At 45.1% G+C, this 21458-nt stretch overlaps 1 protein-coding gene across 1 annotated transcript in view; it reads left to right on the top strand.

Annotated features, from left to right (window-relative positions):
- Positions 1-21458, top strand: part of stpg2 (sperm-tail PG-rich repeat containing 2) — a 327666-nt gene that overhangs the window by 75125 nt on the left and 231083 nt on the right. The window contains exons 8-9 of the mRNA XM_080200232.1: positions 7344-7503; positions 12613-12770. Of these exons, the coding sequence (XP_080056358.1) occupies positions 7344-7503; positions 12613-12770 (318 nt within the window). The remainder of the gene's footprint in view (positions 1-7343; positions 7504-12612; positions 12771-21458) is intronic.

The raw sequence follows: 21458 nt of genomic DNA, 5'->3' as shown, positions 1-21458 counted from the left end.
TGGTAAGGGTGCACTGGAAGTGGCCGATTGGTTGGGAATGGCTTTACAATCCACTGGGGGATCTGAAAGGCGCTATACAAATCCCTTTAGCATTGAATCATCGAAATCATAGAACTCCTACAGTGCAGAAGGTGGTCATTCAGCCTGTTGAGTCTGCACTGACAACAATCCCACCCAAGCCCCATATCCACAACTCTGCACATTTACCCCGCTAATCCCTCTAACCTACACATCTCAGGACACTAAGAGACAATTTAGCATGGCCAATCAACCTCACCTGCACATCTTTTTGACTGTGGGAGGAAACCGGAGCACCCGGAGGAAACCCACACAGACACGGGGAGAATGTGCAGACTCCACACAGACAGTGATCCAAACTGGGAATTGAACCCGGGTCCCTGGTGCTGTGAGGCAGCTGTGCTAACCCACTGTGCCACCGTGCTGCCCCTAAAGATTATGCAAACGGGCAAAGATTATGTGGTGATTTGGCTGAGGTGGTTAAGATGATGAAAGGGTTTTGCAGGGTCAATGGAGAGTGCAGAAGGAAGAGGCAGAAGCTTAAAGTGAGAGCCATGTTATACAGAGTGATTGCCAGGACCTTTAACTATTCATTTACATATGGTGACATTTAGTGATTACGCAGCTCCCCACCCACCTAGCTCATTATGGGGGCCAGCTTGGAAGTGGGGGTAGGTCGTGACTAGCCACCTGACCTTTTTTTACATAACCCTCCACTCCCAGCACTGCAAACACACCCAGTGGGGAGGAGGGGGAAGGTGGGGGCATGAGGTACATAAAATCCAGCCTCTGGAGTAGATCTAAATCCAAATAAGAACAAAGAAACATCAAAGAAAATGACAGCACAGGAACAGGCCCTACGGCTCTCCAAGTCTGCACCGACCATGCTGCCTGTCCAAACTAAAACTCCCTACCTTCCAGGGGCCATATTCCTCTATTCCCATTCTTTTCACGTATTTGTCAAGACCCCTCTTAAAACTCACTCTCGTACCTGCTTCCACTGCATCCCCCAGCAGCGAGTTCCAGGCACCCACCACCCTCTGTATAAAAAATACTTGTCCGTACATCTCCTTTAAACCTTGCCCCTCGCACCTTAAACCTGTGCCCCCTAATAATTGACTCTTCCGCCCTGGGAAAAAGCTTCTGACTACCCACTCTGTCCATGCCCCTCAAAATTTTGGAGACTCCTATCTCGTGAGGTCACGGCCGACAATGTCTTTAACAATTAAATAACAAAAGAATGGGATAACATTTTGGTCCTAAACATTCTGGCAGTACTGGAAATGGGAACACTAAGAGATTTCCTTCACAGCAGGTTGAAGATAATAGTGGGTGTAAGCGTCAGGCACCAGGTCTGTACTTAAAATATCTCTTTCGAGATGGGCCAGTCTTGCTTTGACGCAAGCTCTGCATTTTCTTTAAGCTAATATCTGTCTGTTTGCATTGCACTTGTACCCACCTGGAATTACTTACACTGCACCTAGTGTAATAACACATCCCGCTGAACAAGGTGAACCACAGCAACAGAATCAGCATCTCTGGGCTCTAGAGGTGGTGGTGAGGGAAGCATTTAAGGGGTGCCATCTTGTGCGTCTTTCATTTCCTTCCCTCTATCGTTGGCGGCCGTGTCTTTAGCTACCTGGGCTCTAAGTTAGCAGCCAAAATTTAACACCCAGCTACACGAAAAGAGATATTAGGATAAGGTGGTCAGAAACTTGATTAAAGGGGTGGGTTTTGAGGTGTGTCTTGAAGCAGGAAAGAGAGGTGGATATGTTTACGAAGAGAATTCTCAGAACTTTCTGATGAAGGAGGATGTCAGTGTTGAAGTGATTAAAATCGGGAATGGTCTGAAGGGCATAACTTGAGGAAAGGAAGATCTTGGAGGGTTGTACGCCTGGATCGAGACAGTTACAGAAAGAGGGAAAGGTTACTGCATAGTACCCCCACAATGAACCGATATGTGTGGTGCAAATGGCCGGAATTCTTCCAAAACAATCCTAGGTCCCTAATCTGTGTGAAAATGGGAATAACTCTCACTGAAATGTTTAGTGTGATTTTCAGATTGAATCTCCCACACTCTGTGCATCACTGCCCAAGGGACACCCCCCCTCCCACGCACCTCCAACTTCTTGGGGGGGCCTTAATGGCTGCCCTTAGTTCCAGCGGGGTTGGGCTGCCAGCTCCCCGTTAGTGGGGAGCTGTTGTAAACCGTGCTGGAGTGAAACACTCCTGGAAGGGGCGGGAGAAGTTAGCGGACCAGGAGACTTTAGTCCAGGACCCGGTAATGATATTGAAACGCTGATTATCGTATTGCTCCTATCTTCTGTGTTTCTATTGGGGCGAATGGGAGAAAGCAGGATTAGATATTGAGTTGGATGATCAGCCATGATCGTGATGAATGGCAGAGCAGGCTTGAAGGGCCGAATGGCCTCCTCCTGCTCCTATCTGCTTTGTTTCTGTATAGTCAGCTCTGCTCTGATTTCCAACGTGGAGCTGATTACTCTGAAAATCTTGGGCTGGGAGACATGCGGAGGCTGTGGTGCCCAGCGGGGAATCCGCGAAACGGTCTCTGCGGACATGTCCTGGCCCGTTGCGCTACTAGAGCAGTGCAGCGGGCTGGGAGAACCCCCCATCCCCGTAAACTATTTTTGTATTAATGATTGTGCACGGAAACTAATCCTATAAATTCTTGCTTTGGTTCAAGTGAAGTGAGCTGTAACGAGTGACTGGCCTGAAAGATAAAACGTTCTGTCATTTGGAAAATTGTCAGTCTTGATGTTTGCGATGTCTCTGAAATTCTGTCCAGTCTCCAAATTCAATTTCTCTGATGGGTCACGGTGAGATTTAGTTTGAGGCTAATTCACCAGGTGACATACAATTACTGGGTGTCCTTTGGCAGGTAACTTATGATGGTCCGCACTGCCATAACTCAACGGGGAGGTATTCTGTTCAATCTCCAGGCCTCGTACAAGACATACGTGGCCTAATAAATTAACACTGCAACGTGATGTATGTATATCTTTTTTTTACTTTGTTTTTATTGAGGGGAATCAGAATTCCGTCAAACTTTGATGTTATCGTTCGCTTCTGTTGACAAGTTTCTGGGTTTCTCACAGATGCGGGAGAATTAGTGCAGTAATGATTTTTTAAAAATCAGAAATGCTGAATGTGTAAGTGATTTATAAAACTCTTTATCCCATGTATCAGGAAGTGTTTTGAAGTGGCAATTTGTTGAAATATGTATAAAAAAAACAGAAAATGCTGGAAATTCTCAGCAGGTCAAACTTTGATTTAATTCGATTTATTATTGTCACATGCATTAGTATACAATGAAAAGTATTGTTTCCTGCATGCTATGCAGACAAAGCATACCGTTCATAGAGAAGGAAAGGAGAGAGTGCAGAATGTAGTGTTGCAGTCATAGCTAGGGTGTAGAGAAAGATCAACTTAATGGTAGTTCCGTTCAAAAGTCTGATGGCAGCAGGGAAGAAGCCATTCTTGAGTCAGTTGGTACATGACCTCAGACCTTTTTGTATCGTTTTCCTGACGCAAGGAGGTGGAAAAGAGAATGTCCGAGGTGCATGGGGTCCTTGATTATTCTGGCTGCTTTTCTGAGGCAGCAGGAAGTGTAGACAGAGGTAGTGGATGAGAGGCTGGTTTGATGATGGACTGGGCTACAATCACGAACGACCCTTTGTAGTTCCTTGCAGTCTTGGGCAGGGCAGGAGCCATACCAAGTTGTGATATAACCAGAAAGAATCCTTTCCATGGAGTATAACGCGTGAAAATCGGAACTTGTCCACTCTGGCAGGTAGAATAGAAAAATAGCAAATTACTTAAATGGAGAGAAATTGCAAAACTCTGAGGTACAGAGGGATCTGAGTGTCCTGATACAAGATTAATCAAAAGCTAATATTCAGGTACAACAAGTGACCAGGGAAGGCAAATGGAACATTGTTGTTTATTGCAAGGGGAACGGCATATAAAAGTAGGGATGTTTTGCTACACTTCTTGATTTGATTTATTATTGTCACATGTATTGGGATAATACAGTGAAAAGTATTATTTCTTGCATGCAAGACAAAGCATACCGTTCATAGAATAGGGGAGAAAGAGAAGGTGCGGATGTAGTGTACCAGTCATAAAGGTGTAGAGAAAGATCTGCTTAATATAACGTAGGTCCATTCAGTAGTCTAATGGCGGCAGGGAAGAAGCTGTTCTTGAGTCATAAAGGGTGTTGGTGAGACCACATTTGAGTATGTATTTTTGGTCCCTTAAGAAATAATTGCATTAGTCGCAGTTCAGAGAAGGTTCACTTGATTTAATATATACAGAGAAACAAAGAAGCAGGAGTAGGCCATTTGGCCCTTCAAGCCTGCTCTGCCATTCATTTTGATCATGGCTGATCATCAAATTCAATATCCTGATCCTGCCCCCATATACCCTACTCCCTTTAGATCCAAGTGCTATATCTAATTTCTTCTTGAGGTTGGACATATTAATTTTGCATCCATTGGAGTTTAGAAGATTGAGAGATGATCTTATTGAAACATATAAGGTGCTGATGGGACTTGACAGAGTTGATGCTGAAAGATTGTTTCCTCTCGAGGGAAAAACCAGAACTAGGGTACACATTTGAAAAATAAGATGGAGAAATGTTTTCTCATGGAGGGATGTGAGTCTGTAGAACTCTCTTCTCCAGAGGCTGGTGGGGGCATTGAATATTTTTAGGGCAGAGTAGATGGACTCTTGAACAACAAGGGGTGAAAGGTTATGTGGGGTAGGTGGGAATGTGGCATTGAGGCTACAATCAGACAAGCCATGATTTTACTGGAAGACAGAATAGGCTCGAGGGGCTGAATGGCTTACTGCTGCTTCGAATTCATATACTTGTATGACATCTTTTAATCATCTTAAATGCCACAATTAGATAATTCTTAATCATCAACACTCAGACAGTTACAAGCCTGGTCTATAAAGTCTGTCCTCATGATTTGACCCTTTTAGTCGTGGTTTCCCTTTTACTGAATCTGCACTGCGACCCCTCCAAGGCTGCTTTATTCTCCCTGAGGTGCAGTGTCCAGAACTGAACACAGTGCTCCAGATGTGGCCGAAACATGGCTGTATCCAATATCTGTAAGCCAGGATCCTCAATGGGAATAGCAACCTGTATTCAGTCTTGAATTTACAGTGGCACAGGGACCCAGGTTTGATTCCTGCCTTGGGTGACTGACTATGTGGATCTGCAAGTTCTCTGCATGGGTTTCCTCCGGGTGCTCCGGTTTCTTCTCTGTAATGACTTTAATCAGGTGACTGAAGTTGGCCTGTTGGAATACAAACTCCCTGATTAAAGGGCCAATTGATTGGCCAACCCAGGGAGACTTTACTTTGTAACGAACCGGGAGTGTCAGTTCCTTTGGCACTCCTGAAGATAGATTGCTGAGTGTTAGCACTCTGTGTACTGCTGTTGGAATTGTAAATAAAGGGATTCTGCTGAATAGACTTCTGCTTTCATGAACTTAATACACTCCCATAGTCCAAAGATGTGCATGTTAGGTGTATTGACCATGCTAAGTTGCCACTTAGCGTCAGGGGGATTAGCAGGGTAAATACATGGGGTTACGGGGTAGGGCCTCATTGGGATTGTTGCTGTTGCAGATTCAATGGGCAGCAAGGCCTCCTTCTGCACTGTAGGGTTTCTGTGGGCGAGACCTTACCACCTGTTCATGCCACACTCCTGCTGCAGCAAGGCTGGAGAACTTGGTTGGAAAATCCCACTGGCGTGAACAGTGGTAAGATTCTGGCCCATTATTCTATGACATTGGCACTGAAATTACCTAATGCTCTTGAGGAACAACCTGTGCCGTTCAAAAATGACTTTGCAGAGGTTGCTTTTTAAATGGTTACATTACTGTCCATGTATTCCCTCCATTTTTGTCACCATTTTGTTGATGAGATTTGTCACTGTGGGAATTTCTTAGTTACCATGATTCCTCCACCCTCAGTGTGTCCACAAATAGCTCTATTGTTTTGAATTATGTTAAAACTAAGAAGCAGTTAGGGAGGCAAATGGTATATTGGTCTTTATCGTAAGAGGATTTGAGTATATGAGTGAAGATGTCTTATTTCATTTGTATATCACCTTTGTTAGACCACACTTGTCATATTGTTTACAGTTTTGGTTCCCTTATCTAAGGAAGGATATATTTGCCATAAAGGGAATGCAATAAAGGTTCACCAGACTAATCCCTGGGATGGTAGGACTGTGCAATGAGGAAAGCTTAGGGAGACTGGACCTGTACTCTCGAAGGTTTAGAAGAATGAGAGGTGACCTCACTGAAGTTTTCAAAATTCCTAAGAGGATAGATAGGAGAAATGCAGGAAGGATGTTTCCTTGGTTATGCATCTAGAACCACGGGATATATTCTCAGAAGAAGGGACAGACCATTTGCACTGAGATGAGGAGGAATTTCTTCACTCAGAGGGTGGAGAATCTTCAGAATTCTCAACCCCAGAGGGCGGTGCAGGCTCAGTTGTTGAGTATGTTCAAGGTTGAGTTCAGCCCCTTAGTGGCACAATGGTTAGCACTGTTGCCTCACAGCTCCAAGGACCTGGGTTCGATTCCAGACTCAGGTCACTGTCTGTGTGGAGTTTGCACATTCTCCCTGGGTTCTGCATGGGTTTCATCCGGTTTCCTCCCACAGTCCAAAGATAGAGTCATAGATTCCTACAGTACAGAAGGATATGATTTGGCTCATTGAGTCTGCACCAACCACGATCCCACCCAGGCCCTATCCATAACCCCACTCATTTACCCTAGCTAGTCCCCCTGACACTAAGAGGCAATTTGGCATGGCCAATCCACCTAATCTGCACATCTTTGGGATGTGGGAGGAAACCCACTTAGACACGGGGAAAATGTGCAGCCTCCACATAGATAGTGACCCGAGGTCGGGAATCGAACCCAGGTCCCTGGCGCTGTGAGGCAGCAGTGCTAACCATTGTGCCAGCGTGTGGGCTAGGCTGATTGGCCATGCCAAATTGACCTTAGTGTAGGGGATTTAACAGAGTAAATAAGTGAGGCTATGAAAATAGGGCCTGGGTGGGATTATGGTTGGTGCAGACTTGATGGGTTGAATGGCCTCCTTCTGCACTGTAGGGATTCTATGATTCTATGAATTGACTTCTAGTTATTAATGACATCAAGGGGTTTGGCTCAAGGGGGCTGAATGGCCTTCTCCCTTATCCCACCCCAACATTCCGATGTTACTTAGCATGGTGAATACTGGAACTCCTGTAATCAGTCCTGTTCTCTGTTACGCCAGCGTTTTGTGCCTGTGAAATCCATCACCCCAGCTCCCGGATGGTACGATGACCCACGGACTGCTCTGCAGACCTTGAACAGGATATCGACACAAAGCAGAAGTCCTTTTGGCCAGAATGCAGCAAGGTTTGTGGAGGACTGGCGGTCATGGGAAGAACCAGGTTTGTAATTCCATTCTGAAAGAACAAAATAATTTAGAAAGGTTATCGCTGTGTTCTTCAGTGACCTGAGGATGCGTTATTCGGAATAAAACTTGCCCCAGGAACCAGTTAAAAACCTGTGGAAATTATGCTTTCGAAACGCAGATAATTTAATGTCTCTGATCTAACTCGGCATTAGAATCCACGGGGACTTTTTGTGAAGCAATGATGCTCGTGTAGGAATTAAGAGGTCGCAGCTGTATCACAGGGTTCAGACGATAGTGAAGATTCCACTCCACTGTGTACAGAACTGAATTATACAGTGCTTGCAAATTCTGATTTTGTTTGTTTTATACGTGAGAATGAGCATCTGAGAGTCCTGGATCAGAGAGGTAATTATAGCTTCAAAATGTGTAGCCATGTCTGTAAAAGTTTGCATGTCCCCACAGCCTACTGACCACAGGGTTAAGTGACAACATTTAAAGCCCTGTGGTTTTGTGTAAACACAGTAAGAAGTCTGACAACACCAGGTTTAAGTCCAACCGATTTATTTGATAGTAAGCTCACTAGCTTTCGGGGTTAGTCCCTCCATTCACCTGACAAAGGGACTAACCCCGAAAGCTAGTGAGTTTACTATCAAATAAATCGGTTGGACTTAAACCTGGTGTTGTCAGACTTTTTACTGTGTTTACCCCAGTCCAACGCCGCCATATCCACATCATGTTTTGTGTAAAATCAGAAGATCATTAACAAGTCATTCTTTCCGAGGCTAAGTCTTTTTTTATACTAGGTGTGGTATATAGTGTTATTGGAGGAATGTATCGCAGGGAGTAGCTGTGACCAGCAGAAGGTGCCTGATCAATGAAAAGATTTTCAATGTGTTGTTAAAATCTACCCTAGGGCACAGCTCAGGGTAAATCTGAGCACATGGTGAAGGCAGGTACCAACATGTAGGGTTTGGCCACAACTCTGGAACATAAGCAAATATTCGGGCAGATGACCAAAAGCTTAGTCAAAGAAATATGTTTTAAGAAGCATCTCAAAGGAGGAGAGAGGGGTAGAGCGACAGAGAGACGTAGAGTCAGGGAGAGAGAGGTAGAGAATCGGAGAGGTTTAGAACTGGGGAGAGAGAGAGAGGTAGAGATCCAGAGAGGTAAAAAGTTGGGGAGAGGGAGAGTTGAGAGGTTTAAAGTTGGGAGAATTCTACTGCTTGTAGGATTTATGTAAGTGAAAGCACCGTTCCCAATAGTGGAACAACGCACTTGAACAAGAGGCCGAACTTGAAGCAATGCAGATATTACAGTTGAGTTGTAGGGCTGGGGTAGGTTACTGAGATAGAGAGTTACTGGGTGCAAACAGAATCCCTGCTCTACTTTTGGTGAAGTTATGGTGACAAAGAACCAGAATGTCCGAGGAAATTCCTGTACGGCATTCCACTTTGTAGCTTTACAGGTTATAAGACCATAAGACATAGGAGCAGGATTAGGCCCATTGAGTTTGCTCCGCCATTCAATCATGGCTGATATTTTTCTCATCCCCATTCTCCTGCCTTTTCCCCATAACCCTTGATCTCCTTATTAATCAACAATTTATCTATCTCTGTCTTAAAGACACTCAGTGACTTAGCCTCCACAGCCTTCTGTGGTAAAGAGTTCCACAGATTCACCATAATGTCAGGGGGATTAGCTAGGGTAAATGCACGGCGGTTATGGCGATAGGGCCTGGATGGGATTGTGGGTGGTGCAGACTCGATGGGCCGAATGGATTCCTTCTGCACTGTAGGATTCTATGATTCTATGAAATAGGAGATCCAGCACACTGGATCCATCACTTAGCCCATCTGCTATTGGATCGGGATCCTCCTCATGATAAATAACTGCAACAGCTATCTTTGCCATTACTCTTTGGACCTACTATCAGCGGGGAGCAAGTTGGGAAATGTGAAGCCTGAATACAAAGGAGTAAGAATGGTGATTTCGACCTTAGAATCCCTACAGTACGGAAGAAGCCATTCAGTCCATTGTGTCTTTGCCGGCTCTCTGACAGAACATCTTACCCAGGTCTCCCACCCCCATCCTCTTCCCATAACCCCACACATTTCCCATGGCCAACCCTCCTAACCTGCACACCTTGGGACGCTAAGGGGCAATTTAGTATGGCCAACCCTCCTAACCTGCACATCTTTGGATATTAAGGGGCAATTTAACATGGCCAATCCACCCAACCTACACATAGTTTGTTTTTGAAATGTAGTTTGCCAACTGTGGATGTATTCTTGGCAGTGTCATCACATGACCTCCTGCCTTCACCCTCCCTGCCCCAACACCCCCACCCTCTCATCTGCTATTGGACCGTGCAGATTTCCAACTGGAACTTTGGAATTGAAAAGTTAATGAAGCTCTTCCATTATTTGATTGGATGATTCTTGCCAGGAAAATGGCCTTTTCCTATCTCTGATATTTTGGTAACTAGTTGAAAAAAAAAGAGTTCAAACAATGGAAGGGAACAAAGTTTGTCTGCCTCTCTAATTGCTCTCTCCAGTTTTGTTTGCTCTGGTATCCTGGATTTGATTCCTGGAGTACAATCCTGGAGGGTTGGCTACTCTGCGTATAACACAGTAACAAGATCTTAGAGTACATTTTCATCGCAGTCAGTGTGCTTTTGGCAGAAGCTGTCTGTGTTGACAGTAAAGGAACCGGAGCAGTGTGAGAACGCTGCCTTGTGCTGTCAAATATATTGGTGTGCTGAGTGCTCCTGGAACACCTCCCACCCAAAGAGCACGTCCTCGTGAGAGCCTCGTAACTGCCTGTCACTTCAGTCAGACAGGTTCAGTGGGTGAGTGTCAATAGTTTTTAGAATGTTAAAGAGTCGACTATCCAGCAGCCAACTTACCGACCGATCTAACTTACGCTCAGTGAGTAAGAGGCCAATACTCTCTGGGATTTAGAAGAATGAGGGGCACTCAAATTGAGGTATACAAGATGATAAAAGGTACGGATAGTGTAGACGTGGAGTGGAGGCTTCCTCTTGTGGGACGTTCTAGGACGAGAGGTCATAGTCTTAGGATAAGGGGTAGCAAATTTAAAACAGAGTTGAGGAGAAACTACTTCTCTCAAAGGTTGTGAATCTGTGGAATTCGCTGCCCCGAAGTGCAGTGGATGCTGGGACAGTGAGTCAATTTAAGGAGGAGTTAGACAGATTTTTAATTGGTAATGGGGTGAAGGATTATGGGGGAAGGCAGGAACATGGGGATGAGATGCAGAATTCGATCAGAATTGATCGAATGGCAGAGTGGACTTGATGGGCCAAATGGCCTAATTCTGCTCCTATCTCTTTTGAACTTATGAGGTATTCATTTTTGAAGATGGCTCTTTTGGCATGGAGTCTCAATGAGTGTGAACGCAGGTCGGTGAACGGAGCAGGGGTGGTGATCTCTATATGGCTAAGATTGGCCTCCTTCTGTTCTGCAGGGATTCTATGATCTATGATCTTCCATGAGGTTATGAAGCTGATGACTATCTGCTTAGAGAACAGGGAGTGCTGCGAATTGGCCATGCTCAACCCTAAAACGTGATTCCCTGATCTGAACTCCCGCCAAACAAGTGTCTTCATTAGCAGCGCAGTTTCCTAAAGCCTATGCCATGACTTTGTAAAAAGCTATTTTTTAAATCTATCCATGATGAATGCTCATTGCCTTTTATTAGCTAAGCCAGGGGACAAATATTGAAGTCAGTCGCACTTAAATGAAGATACTTGACTGTTGCCAAAGCATTGAAAACTCCCCAGGTAATGCCCCACTGTTGCAAATGAAAGGGTTACTTTCCATAATGCTGTTGTTCTTTCATGTCTTTTCCCTGGGATCTGTCATACAGTAAAAATGGATTTTAGCAAAGACTCTGACAGCAGACGCGATAAAAAGATTATTAGAACCCGTGATTATTAGTCATTGATTTTGTTTTTTGTTAAATGCTTTCTTTCCAAAGTGCTGCACTCAAAAGGCACTTATATGCCTGCTTTGATTGAGGAAAGGGGATATTGAGTTGTCAGCTTAATACTAGAATTAGTTCCATTGTTGCCAATTCAAAAGAAAACAGGGAACTATGAAGGCCACAATAAGAAGACTATGTTTGCAGTCTACTCTGTTCATTCAGAGTAGCTTCACTTGAATTATTCAATGATTCTCACTTTAAATCCAGAGACGATGTGTACTTATTTCAATGTCTGATGTCTCTCCTACTTGAGTCCAAAGAGAAACTCAGTTGTTATTTCACCACGCTCAACTCCAACAAGTGGTTAGGAAGTGGGGTGTCAGTTAGCTGGATGGCTGGTTCATGAGGCAGAGCGATGCCAACAGTGAGGGTTGAATTTCCCATGTTGTGAAGGTTATTCATGAAGGTCCTACCTTCTCAACCTTCCTTACTCCTTGGCTGAGGTGCGGTGACCCTCTGATTAAACCGCCACCAGCCTACGGTCACCTGGGACTGTGGCGACTTTTGGAGGTGGCACAGTGGTTAGCACTGCTGTCTCACAGCACTGGGGACCTGGGTTCAATTCCGGCCTTTGGGTCACTGTCTGTGTGGAGTTTGCGTGTTCTCCCCGTGTCTGCGTGGGTTTCCTCCGAGTGCTCCAGTTTCCTCCCACAATCCAAAGGTGTGCGGGTTAGGTTAATTGGCCATGCTAAATTGTCTCTCATGGTCAGGAGATTAGCAGGGTAAGTACATGGGGTTACGGGGATAGGGCCTGGGTGGGATTGTTGTCAGTGCAGGTGTGATGGCCGAATGGCCTCCTCCTGCACTGTGGGGATTTTACAAGTGGTGTAAGACAATCGGTGTCTTCTGCTTAATAACTATAATTTACTCTTGGGTATTTTGGCTAATTGGTAAACTTTGGAAATGTCACAAAATGAAAATTTTTATTCCAATAAGAAAGTCATAGGTTGGGTTACCCACATGGTTTAAATCAGTAATGATAACAATTAACAGCAGCAAGAATTAATTAGATGTTCTTGTTTTGAGATGTGGGAGTTGGCACCAGTGTGGTGGTGGATACTCGCAGCCTAACGCTATTCCCTGGGATGCAAAGAAATGTTTCTCAAGAGCACGCACTGCAAAGTGTTTCTAATTCCAACAGGTCCGGGAACCTACAACATCACTCATCACACTCTGGCTCGAGAAAGCCAAAAGAAAGCCAGTTTCGAGACCCCAGGCAGAGGAGGGTTTGGGTCAACAGCTCCCCGTTTGCAGTCCACCAACACAAAGCAAAAGATGCCAGGTCCCGCGTATTATAAGGTATGGTCCCCATTAGAGTAACATGTGGAAGCTCTTAGTTTGTACAATTTGTCAGTTGGGCGGCACCTCGTGTCCCTTCCTGTTGGCGGGATCTGCCAGTTCCGCTGGAGTCAATCCCCTGTGATGTGATGGGCGGGGCTGGGGGGTGCTGTTTGGCAGGGGGTGAGCAACACGAAGGCCAGTAAACTTTGACCTGATGAGAAGATGCCATCAGCAGCCAATGGCATCCACAGTGGGAAATCCTGCTGCCGATGTGGTGGGTTGATAGTGAGCCTTGGTCAATGTCTTTCATTCATTAAAACAGTCAGTGCAGACTCGATGGGCCAAATGGCCTCCTTACGCACTGTAGGATTCTATACTTCTATGATTCTACGAAAATACTCTCCGCATGACATTAGTTTTGAATGAATTATTAGTGTCAGGGTGATATTTCCATTTTTTTTAACGTGGTGTGTACTTGTTGCCCTTTTGTGTTTACTCACTATTCACAGTTTATATTTTTAATCATCTTTTAAAGAGGGAGTTGTGGCTCATCCCGTGTTAATTCTTGTTGAAAAAGGAATAATGAAAAAAGGAACTTGCATTTATGTAGCGCCTTTCACCACTTCAAGGTGTATCCCAGATTGCTTTACAAATAACAAAATACTCTTTGAAGTGTAGCCACTGTTGTGATGTAGGAAACGTGGCTGCAAATTTGTACGCAGCAAGCTCCCACAAACAACAACGAGATAATGGCCAGATGATCTCTTTTATTTATGATGTGCCAGCGTTGGACTGGGATGGGCACAGTAAGAAGTCTCACACCAGGTCAAAGTCCAACAGGTTTATTTGGAATCATGAGCTTTCAGAGCACTGCTCCTTCATCGGTTGAGTGGAGAGGTAGGTTTCCCAAACACGGCATATATAAACAGAGACACAGTTGCAAGATAATGGCTGGAATGCGAGTCTTCACAGATAATCAAGTCTTTATACTGGTGCAGACAGTGTGAGTGGAGAGAGAGATAATCACAGGTTAAAGAGATGTGAATTGCCTCAAGCCAGGACAGTTAGTAGGATTTTGCAAGCCCAGGCCAAATGCTGGGGGTTACATCTAGTTGACATGAACCCAAGATCCCGGTTGAGACTGTTCTCAAGCATGCAGAACTTAGCTAGAAGTTTCTGTATTCTTTTATTTAGTGAGATTGTTTGAGGGTTAAATGATAGTCTGCACACAGGGAGAAATTGATTTTCCAATTTGGGATGACTTCCTTGCTCTATGTGTCTCTTCAGGATTCCTTGAGGCACATGTACCTCTGGAACTCTAGCTCCTGAACCATTTCTCATGGATATCTTCAAAACCTTCAGCAAATTCTGGCACAATGCATTTGTAAACAGGCTATTAACATCTGGCCTCCCACCAAAGCTCTCTTCAAAAGTGTCTCAAGCCTTTCTGACTTGCTCTGCCCGAGTTGTAATGGACAGGTCTCCACCATCGATCACCCACCTCCTTTTCCAGGAACTCATGGGTTCACTGGCACTTTGCCCTCTCATTCTGCTGTCTGTTCACACTATCTCAGCTGCATTTGTCAGACTCTTCTTAAATGTCCTTGAAACCATTGACATCAGGGTAATTTTGAGTTTGAGGTAGTTGTTTTCCAGGCTGCAATCACACAGAATCACAGAATCCTACAGTGCAGAAGGAGGCCATTTGGCTCATTGAGTCTTCACTGACACCATGCGATGCCTGCCTTCCTCCTTCCCACTCTATCTCCCCACCCGTTTCAGCAACACTCTGCCCGCATGCTGTGACGTTTTCTGGGGAGCATTCCTGCAGCGTTCGTATAACCCCTACAGTGCAGAGGGAGGTCATTCGGCCCGTCGATTCTGCACTGACAACAATCCCAGCTTGGCCCTATCCCCGTAACCCCACTTATTTACCCTGCCAGTTCTCCTGATACTAAGGGTCAATTTAGCATGGCCAATCAACCTGTCCCACACATCTTTAGTGTGTGGGAGGAAACCGGAGCACCTGGAGGAAACCCACACAGACATGGGGGGAACGTGCAAACTCTACATAGACAGTCACCCAAGGCCAGAATCGAACCTGGGTCCCTGGTGGTGTGAGATTGCAGTGCTAACCACTGTGCCACCCAAGTGACTCCAGTGATGGGAAATTGTCTTAGATGAGGTGCTCGTTTCCTTAACGGATTTGAATCCTCCCTGTCAGAGATGGAGGTTTATTAGACCAATGAGTGTGATATCTTATGAGGAAAGGTTGAACAGGCTAGGCTCGTATCTGCTGGAGTTTAGGAGAGTAAGAGGTGACTTGATTGAAGTATATAAGATCCTGAGGGGTATTGACAGAGTGGATGTGGAGAAGAGGTTTCCTCTTGTGGGGGAATCCAGAACCAGGAGGTCACTGTTCAAAAATAAAGAGCCTTGTATTTAAGACAGAGATGAGGAAAAGATTCCTCTCTCAGAGGGTGAGTCTTTGGAATTCTTGTCTTTAAAAGGTGGCTGAGACAGAGTCTTTGAATATCTTTAACACAGAAGATTCTTGACAAGCCAGGGGGTAAAAGGTTATGAAGATAGGCAGGAATGCGAGGTTGAGATTAAAATTAGATTTTAGGGGTGGGGCCTATTCCCACATTTGGCCTCTATACCAATCTTACCCATGTAACTGTCAAAATGCTTTTTAAAATATAAAATTGTACCCACCTTTACTACTACCTCTGGCAGCTTGTTCCAGACACTCAACACCCTCTGTGTGAAAAAATTGTAAGAAGTCTGACAACACCAGGTTTTAGTCCAACCGATTTATTTGATAGTAAACACACAAGCTTTCGGGTTAGTCCCTTCGTCAGGTGAATGGAGAGTTCTGGCCTCAGACAGAGCATATAAAGCACAGACAGTTTACAGATTGCTGATTAGAATGCGAATCTTTACACCTAACCTGCTGTTCAAGTCTTGAAGTGGCCGACAATGTGAGTGGAAGGAGCACTGATCACAGGTTAAAGAGATGTGTATTGTCTCCAGACAGTACAGTGAGTGAGGTTTTGCAAACCCAGGCAAGTGTTGGGGGTTACAGATAGTGCGACATGAACCCAAGATCCCTGTTGAGACCGTCCTCACGTGTGCGGAACTTGGCTATCAGTCTCTGCTCAGCGACTCTGCGCTGTCGTGTGTCGCGAAGGCCGCCTTGGAGAATGCTTACCCGAAGGTCAGAGGCTGAATGAAAGATTCGCATTCTAATCAGCAATCTGTAAACTGCCTGTGCTTTATATGCTCTGTCTGAGGCCAGAACTCTCCATTCACCTGACGAAGGGACTAACCCGAAAGCTTGTGCGTATTATCAAATAAATCGGTTGGACTAAAACCTGGTGTTGTCAGACTTTTTACTGTGTTTACCCCAGTCCAACGCCGGCACATCCACATCATGAAAAAATTGTCCCTCCCCCTCCTCACCTTAAATCTATACCGTCTAGTTTTAGACTCTCCTACTTTTGGGAAAAGATGTTGACTATCTAGGTGATCTGTGCCCCTCATTATTTTATAGACCTCTTTCAGATCACCCCTCAGTCATCGACGCTCCAGAGAAAAAAGTCCCAGTCTATCCAGCCTCCCCTAAAAACTCAAACCATCAAGTCCCTGCAGCATCCTAGTAAATCTTTTCTGCACTCTTTCTGGTTTAATAATATCCTTTCTATCACAGTGTGACCAGAACTGCACACAGTATTCCAACAGTTGAGCTGAGGGACCATTGCACTATTTGGAGATCCAAGCCAAAATTCTCTGACCTCGTCTGGTGGGATTCTCCAGTCCCGCTGCAATGAACAGGGCTCTGGCTGAGCTCCAAAATCTCTGTTCTCGCTGGCAGCGGTGGCGGGGTGAATGAGACCGGAGAATTTCAGCCGCTGTCTCTTGGGTAAGATGTCTGGCGGGCAGAGAAGATGCCGTGACACTCTTCCAATGAAGAGTAAGGGAGTCCTTCCTAGTCTTCTCGTCTTCTTTAAAAGAGCGCCTCGTAGCGCCAGGGACCCGGGTTCGATTCCAGCCTCGGGTCACTGCCTGTGTGGAGTTTGCACGTTCTCCCCGCATCTGCGTGGGTTCTCCCCCATACTCCAAAGATGCGCGGGTTAAGTTGATTGGCCATGCTAAATTGCCCCTTAGTGTCAGGAAGACTAGCAGGACTTGATGGTTTGAGTTATAAGGAGATAGACTGGGAAGGGCATTTATCCCTTCATCTTCATTTCAACAACAGATTTGTTTTGCTCATTATCACATGGCTGTTTTTTGGGATCTTGCTGTGCGCAAACTGGTTTGTACTTTTCCTACCTTACACCAGTGATTACACTTCAACAATACTTAATTGGCTGCAAACTGCGGTGACAAGTTGTGAAAGGCATTATATAAATGCAAATTTTCCTTTTTATGGAGTCAGTTTTTACTCACATAATAACTGATATCTCTTGGATTACTACCTGTGAGATGTTACATCGAAAATGCAATACTTGTCAAATTGAGCTATTAATTTTTTTCTGCTACATCAAGCCACTGCTAAACTAGATGGCTGGAATATTATGAAAAATGAATTTTACATTCCTTTATTATCAGAAGTTGCAAAAACCAAGTATGTCATCATTTTTGGAGTGAATTATCACTGGATTTATATTTTCTAACAGCCTCTTGCAGTGAAATTGCAATTAGATATTAGATTTTCTATTATTCATTCACGTGACTGGCCAGCATTTATTGCCCATCCCTAGTTGTCCGAGGGCAGTTGAGAGTCAACCACATTGCTGTGGCTCTGGAGTCACATGTAGTCCAGACTAGGTAAGTACAGAAGATTTCCTTCTCTAAAGGACATCAGTCATCAGTGAACCGGATGGGTTTTTTCGACAACGGTTTCACGGTCATCAGGGGATTCTTAATTCCAGATATTTTTTATTGAATTCAAATTCCACCGTCTGCTGTGGTGGGATTCGAATCCAGGTCCCCAGAACATCAGCTGAGTTTCTGGATTAATAGTCTAGCGATAATACCATCACCTCCTCCCCCCCCGCCCCCCCCCCCCCTTTATATTTGGGGAAACAACACCTAGCCGTCTAGTGTTCAAAAATAGCGAAGGGACTTTTTTTTGGCCTTCCAATATTAGAAATCTCTGTCAGTTTGCAATGCAGCTTTTGTCAGCCTTGGTTGTATAATGGCACTGAACATTAGGCTGTGATGTGATTAGCGAGGGCCCCCATTTTAGTGTCTCCATCTTTGCTGTTGGACAAATGAAGGCATCACCTGTGATCTTCTTGTAATTGTAACTCACAACCTGGGTTGCAGAAAGGGGGCCAACAGGAAAAGCAATGGCAAAACTGGTTTGGGCTCCACTCTTCACCCACTGAGTGTCAATAGTCATTCAGCAGAAGTTCTAACGGATTAAATTATGAGTGGCATGGTGGCACAGTGGTTAGCACTGCTGTCTCATAGCACCAGGGATCCGGGTTCAATTCCAACCTTGGATGACTGTCTGTCTGTGTGGAGTTTGCACGTTCTCCCTGTGTCTGCATGGGTTTCCTCCAGTTTTCTTCCACACTTCAAGAGATGTGGAGGTTAGGTGGATTGGCCATGCTAAATTATCCCTTAGAGTCCAACAATGTGTAGGTAAGATGGATTAACCATGCTAAATTGCCCCTTGGTGTCCCACAATGTGCAGGTAAGGTGGTTTGACCATGCTAAATTGTCCCTTAGTGTCCAACAATGTGCAGGTTAAGTGGATTGACCATGCTAAACTGTCTCTTAGTATCCAACAATGTGCAGGTTAGGTGGATTAGCTATGCTAAATTGCCCTTTAGTGTCCAAAGATGTGTAGGCTAGGGGCATTAGTTGTGTAAATGTAAGAGGTGGTGGGAATGAGCCTGGGTAAGATGCTCTGTCGGAGAATCGGTGCAGGCTCGATGGGCTGAATGACATCCATTTACACTGTAGGGATTTTATGGACTATTTCACTCACATATTTCACTTCGTCAGCCTGGAAACAACTGTGTGTGAGCCAGTCTGTATTAGCCTGCACTATTGAGATGTTGGACTAAAAGTACAACAAGGTAATGTTTATTTAAAAAAAAGGAAGAGGGGCTTAAGTGATTCGCTGTCGAAAGAACAGATTTGTGGATATGGGAGAATCAATGCCAGGACAGATGTGAGACAATATTTTAACAGACAATTAATGGCAGCAGTTGACTGGCGGTTGATCTATGACACTCCTGTGGGAAAATTAATCAATGCAGAGAAAGTACACGTAGTCAAAGAGGTAATGGTGCACAATGGCCTCCAAAAATTCTGGAGGATGTAATGTTACTGCTATGGATCGACACCTACATTAAACACAAGGTACTTTAGGCTAATGCACTTTTTATGGTAATAAAGTCATAATTCACTCTTAAGTGTCCTAATGCACTGCGTTGGAGAAAGTTATTGGTCATCATAATATTGATAAATGTGGCTGGATGGAAACCGTGTTGACCACTGAGCTCATTACGGGCCGTTGGAAATGTGATTTGCCGATACCAGTAACCTCAGTTTACAGCTCATCGTTTTACGCAACCACTGCCCTCATCCACAAGGCTTTTATTTTCACAATCTGAAATACCTGCAGCTTCATCAAAGCTTATCATTACTTCAGTGGAAGCATTGCTACAAGGGATCTGGGAGGCACGGTGGCGCAATGGTTACAACTGCTGCCTCACAGCGCCAGGGACCTGGGTTCGATTCCCAGCTTGGGTCACTGCCTGTGTGGAGTTTGCACAGCCTCCCTGCGTTTGCTTGGGTTTCCTCCAGGTGCTCCGGTTTCCTCCCACAGTCCAAAGATGTACAATTCAGGTTCATTGTCGATGCTAAGTTGCCCTTTAGTATCCTGGGATGCGAAGGTTAGAGGGATTAGCAGGTAAATATGTGGGATTATAGGAGTAGGGACTGGGTGGGATTGTTGTCGTTGCAGACTTGATGGGACAAATGGCCGCCTCCTGCACAGTTGGGATTCTATGATGCTTTCCATATGAATGTAACATTACATTCTGCACTCTCTCATTTCCTTCTCTATGTGTGGTATGCTTTGCCTGTATAGCATGCTAGAAATAATGCTTTTCACTGTATACTAATACATGTGGCAATAATAAATCAAATCAAATCCCGCAGTCCCGAGATGTGCACGTTAGGTAGACTGGCCATGCTAAATTGCCCCTTAGTGTCAGGGAGATTAACAGGGTAAATACTTGGAGTTAAAGGGATAGGGCCTCGGTGGGATTGTTTTCTGTGCAGGCTTGATGGGCTGAATGGTCTCCTTCTGCACTGTAGGGATCCGATGATTCTATCTGATAACCTTTGGTAAGGTTACTGTGCTCTGGAATCACCTGGGATTCAGGAGGTCTGAGGGTTGGCGAGCTGTCTGGGAGCATTGTGAGGTGAGGGGTCAGGCATTTTTTCCCAAGTTCCTGGTTACATTTTTGCCCATTTCCATCTGTTGTATAACTGAGGTTCATCCATCGGAGAGAACATTGTGAGTCAACAATCTGGCAAAGGAAGAGTCTGGAGCCAGTCTTGTCTTCCACACAGGATTATTCACACAACTCAATCTCATGTAGATGCAGCCGATTTACATAGCTCCCCCACCACTGGTCCTTGTATCCGTGCCCGAACCTTTCCCCGATTAGAATCGGCTTCTCTTAATCACAACAAGAGCTTACACTCAATTGTCATCGTGTTTGCAATATTAACAAACAACAGGCATCACGGTGGCACAGTGGTTAGCATTGCTGCCTCACAGTGCCAGGAACCCGGGTTCAATTCCCGGCTTGGGTGACTGTACGGAGTTTGCACATTCTCGCCATGTCTATGTGGGTTTCCTCCCGGTGGTCCAGTTTCCTCCCATTTTCTGAAAGATGTGCAGGTTAGGTGCATTGACCTGAACAGGCACCAGATTGTTGCGACTAGAGAATTTCACAATAGCTTCATTGCCATGTTAATATAAGTCTTACTTGTGACTAATAAAATAATCTTTGGATTTAACTTTAACAAGGCGGACTGTTGGCGCAGTGGGTAGTGCTCTGCCTCTGAGCCAGAGCTCCAGGTTTGAGTCCCACCCAGAACATGATGTCCAAGGAAGGTGTTTTCACAACATGGCCAAGCAGGGTGATTATCCATCTGCAAAATCCTTCCAACACATGTCAGTTCCAGGTGTTAAGAGTGGGAGAGACTCCTGCCCAGCCATGCTGCATGTCGAGTGGCGTCCTTCAAGCTACAAGCCCTGGGCTAGCTACCTGTTCCAAGTAAAGAAAAGGCACTGTGAGAACAGATGAAAGCCCGACTTGTGTACAGCTCTATGCAGAAAGAAAAGCAACAACTCCCAGGACTCACTTCAGAGACTTGAGCACTTAGAACAATAGTGCAGAAGGAGTCCATTTGGCCCATAGAACCTTCACCTACTCTCTGAAAGAGCCTCCCAACCCTTGTAACGCTGTCCATTTACCGTGGCCAATCCACCTAACCTGCACATTTTTGGACTGTGGAAGGAAACCAGAGCACCCGGAAGAAACCCACACAGAGAACGTGCAAACTCCACACAGACACTGACCCAAGCCAGGAATTGAACTCAGGTCCCTAGTGCTGTGAGGCAGCAGCGCTAACCACTGTGCTACTGTGATGCCCCTAATAATCTTAAAA

The sequence above is a fragment of the Carcharhinus amblyrhynchos genome, chromosome 1 (assembly GCF_965287045.1).
Source record: "Carcharhinus amblyrhynchos chromosome 1, sCarAmb.v2.hapA, whole genome shotgun sequence".
In the NCBI taxonomy this organism is placed as follows: Eukaryota; Metazoa; Chordata; class Chondrichthyes; order Carcharhiniformes; family Carcharhinidae; genus Carcharhinus; species Carcharhinus amblyrhynchos.
This window is presented reverse-complemented; position numbering and strand designations above follow the sequence as displayed.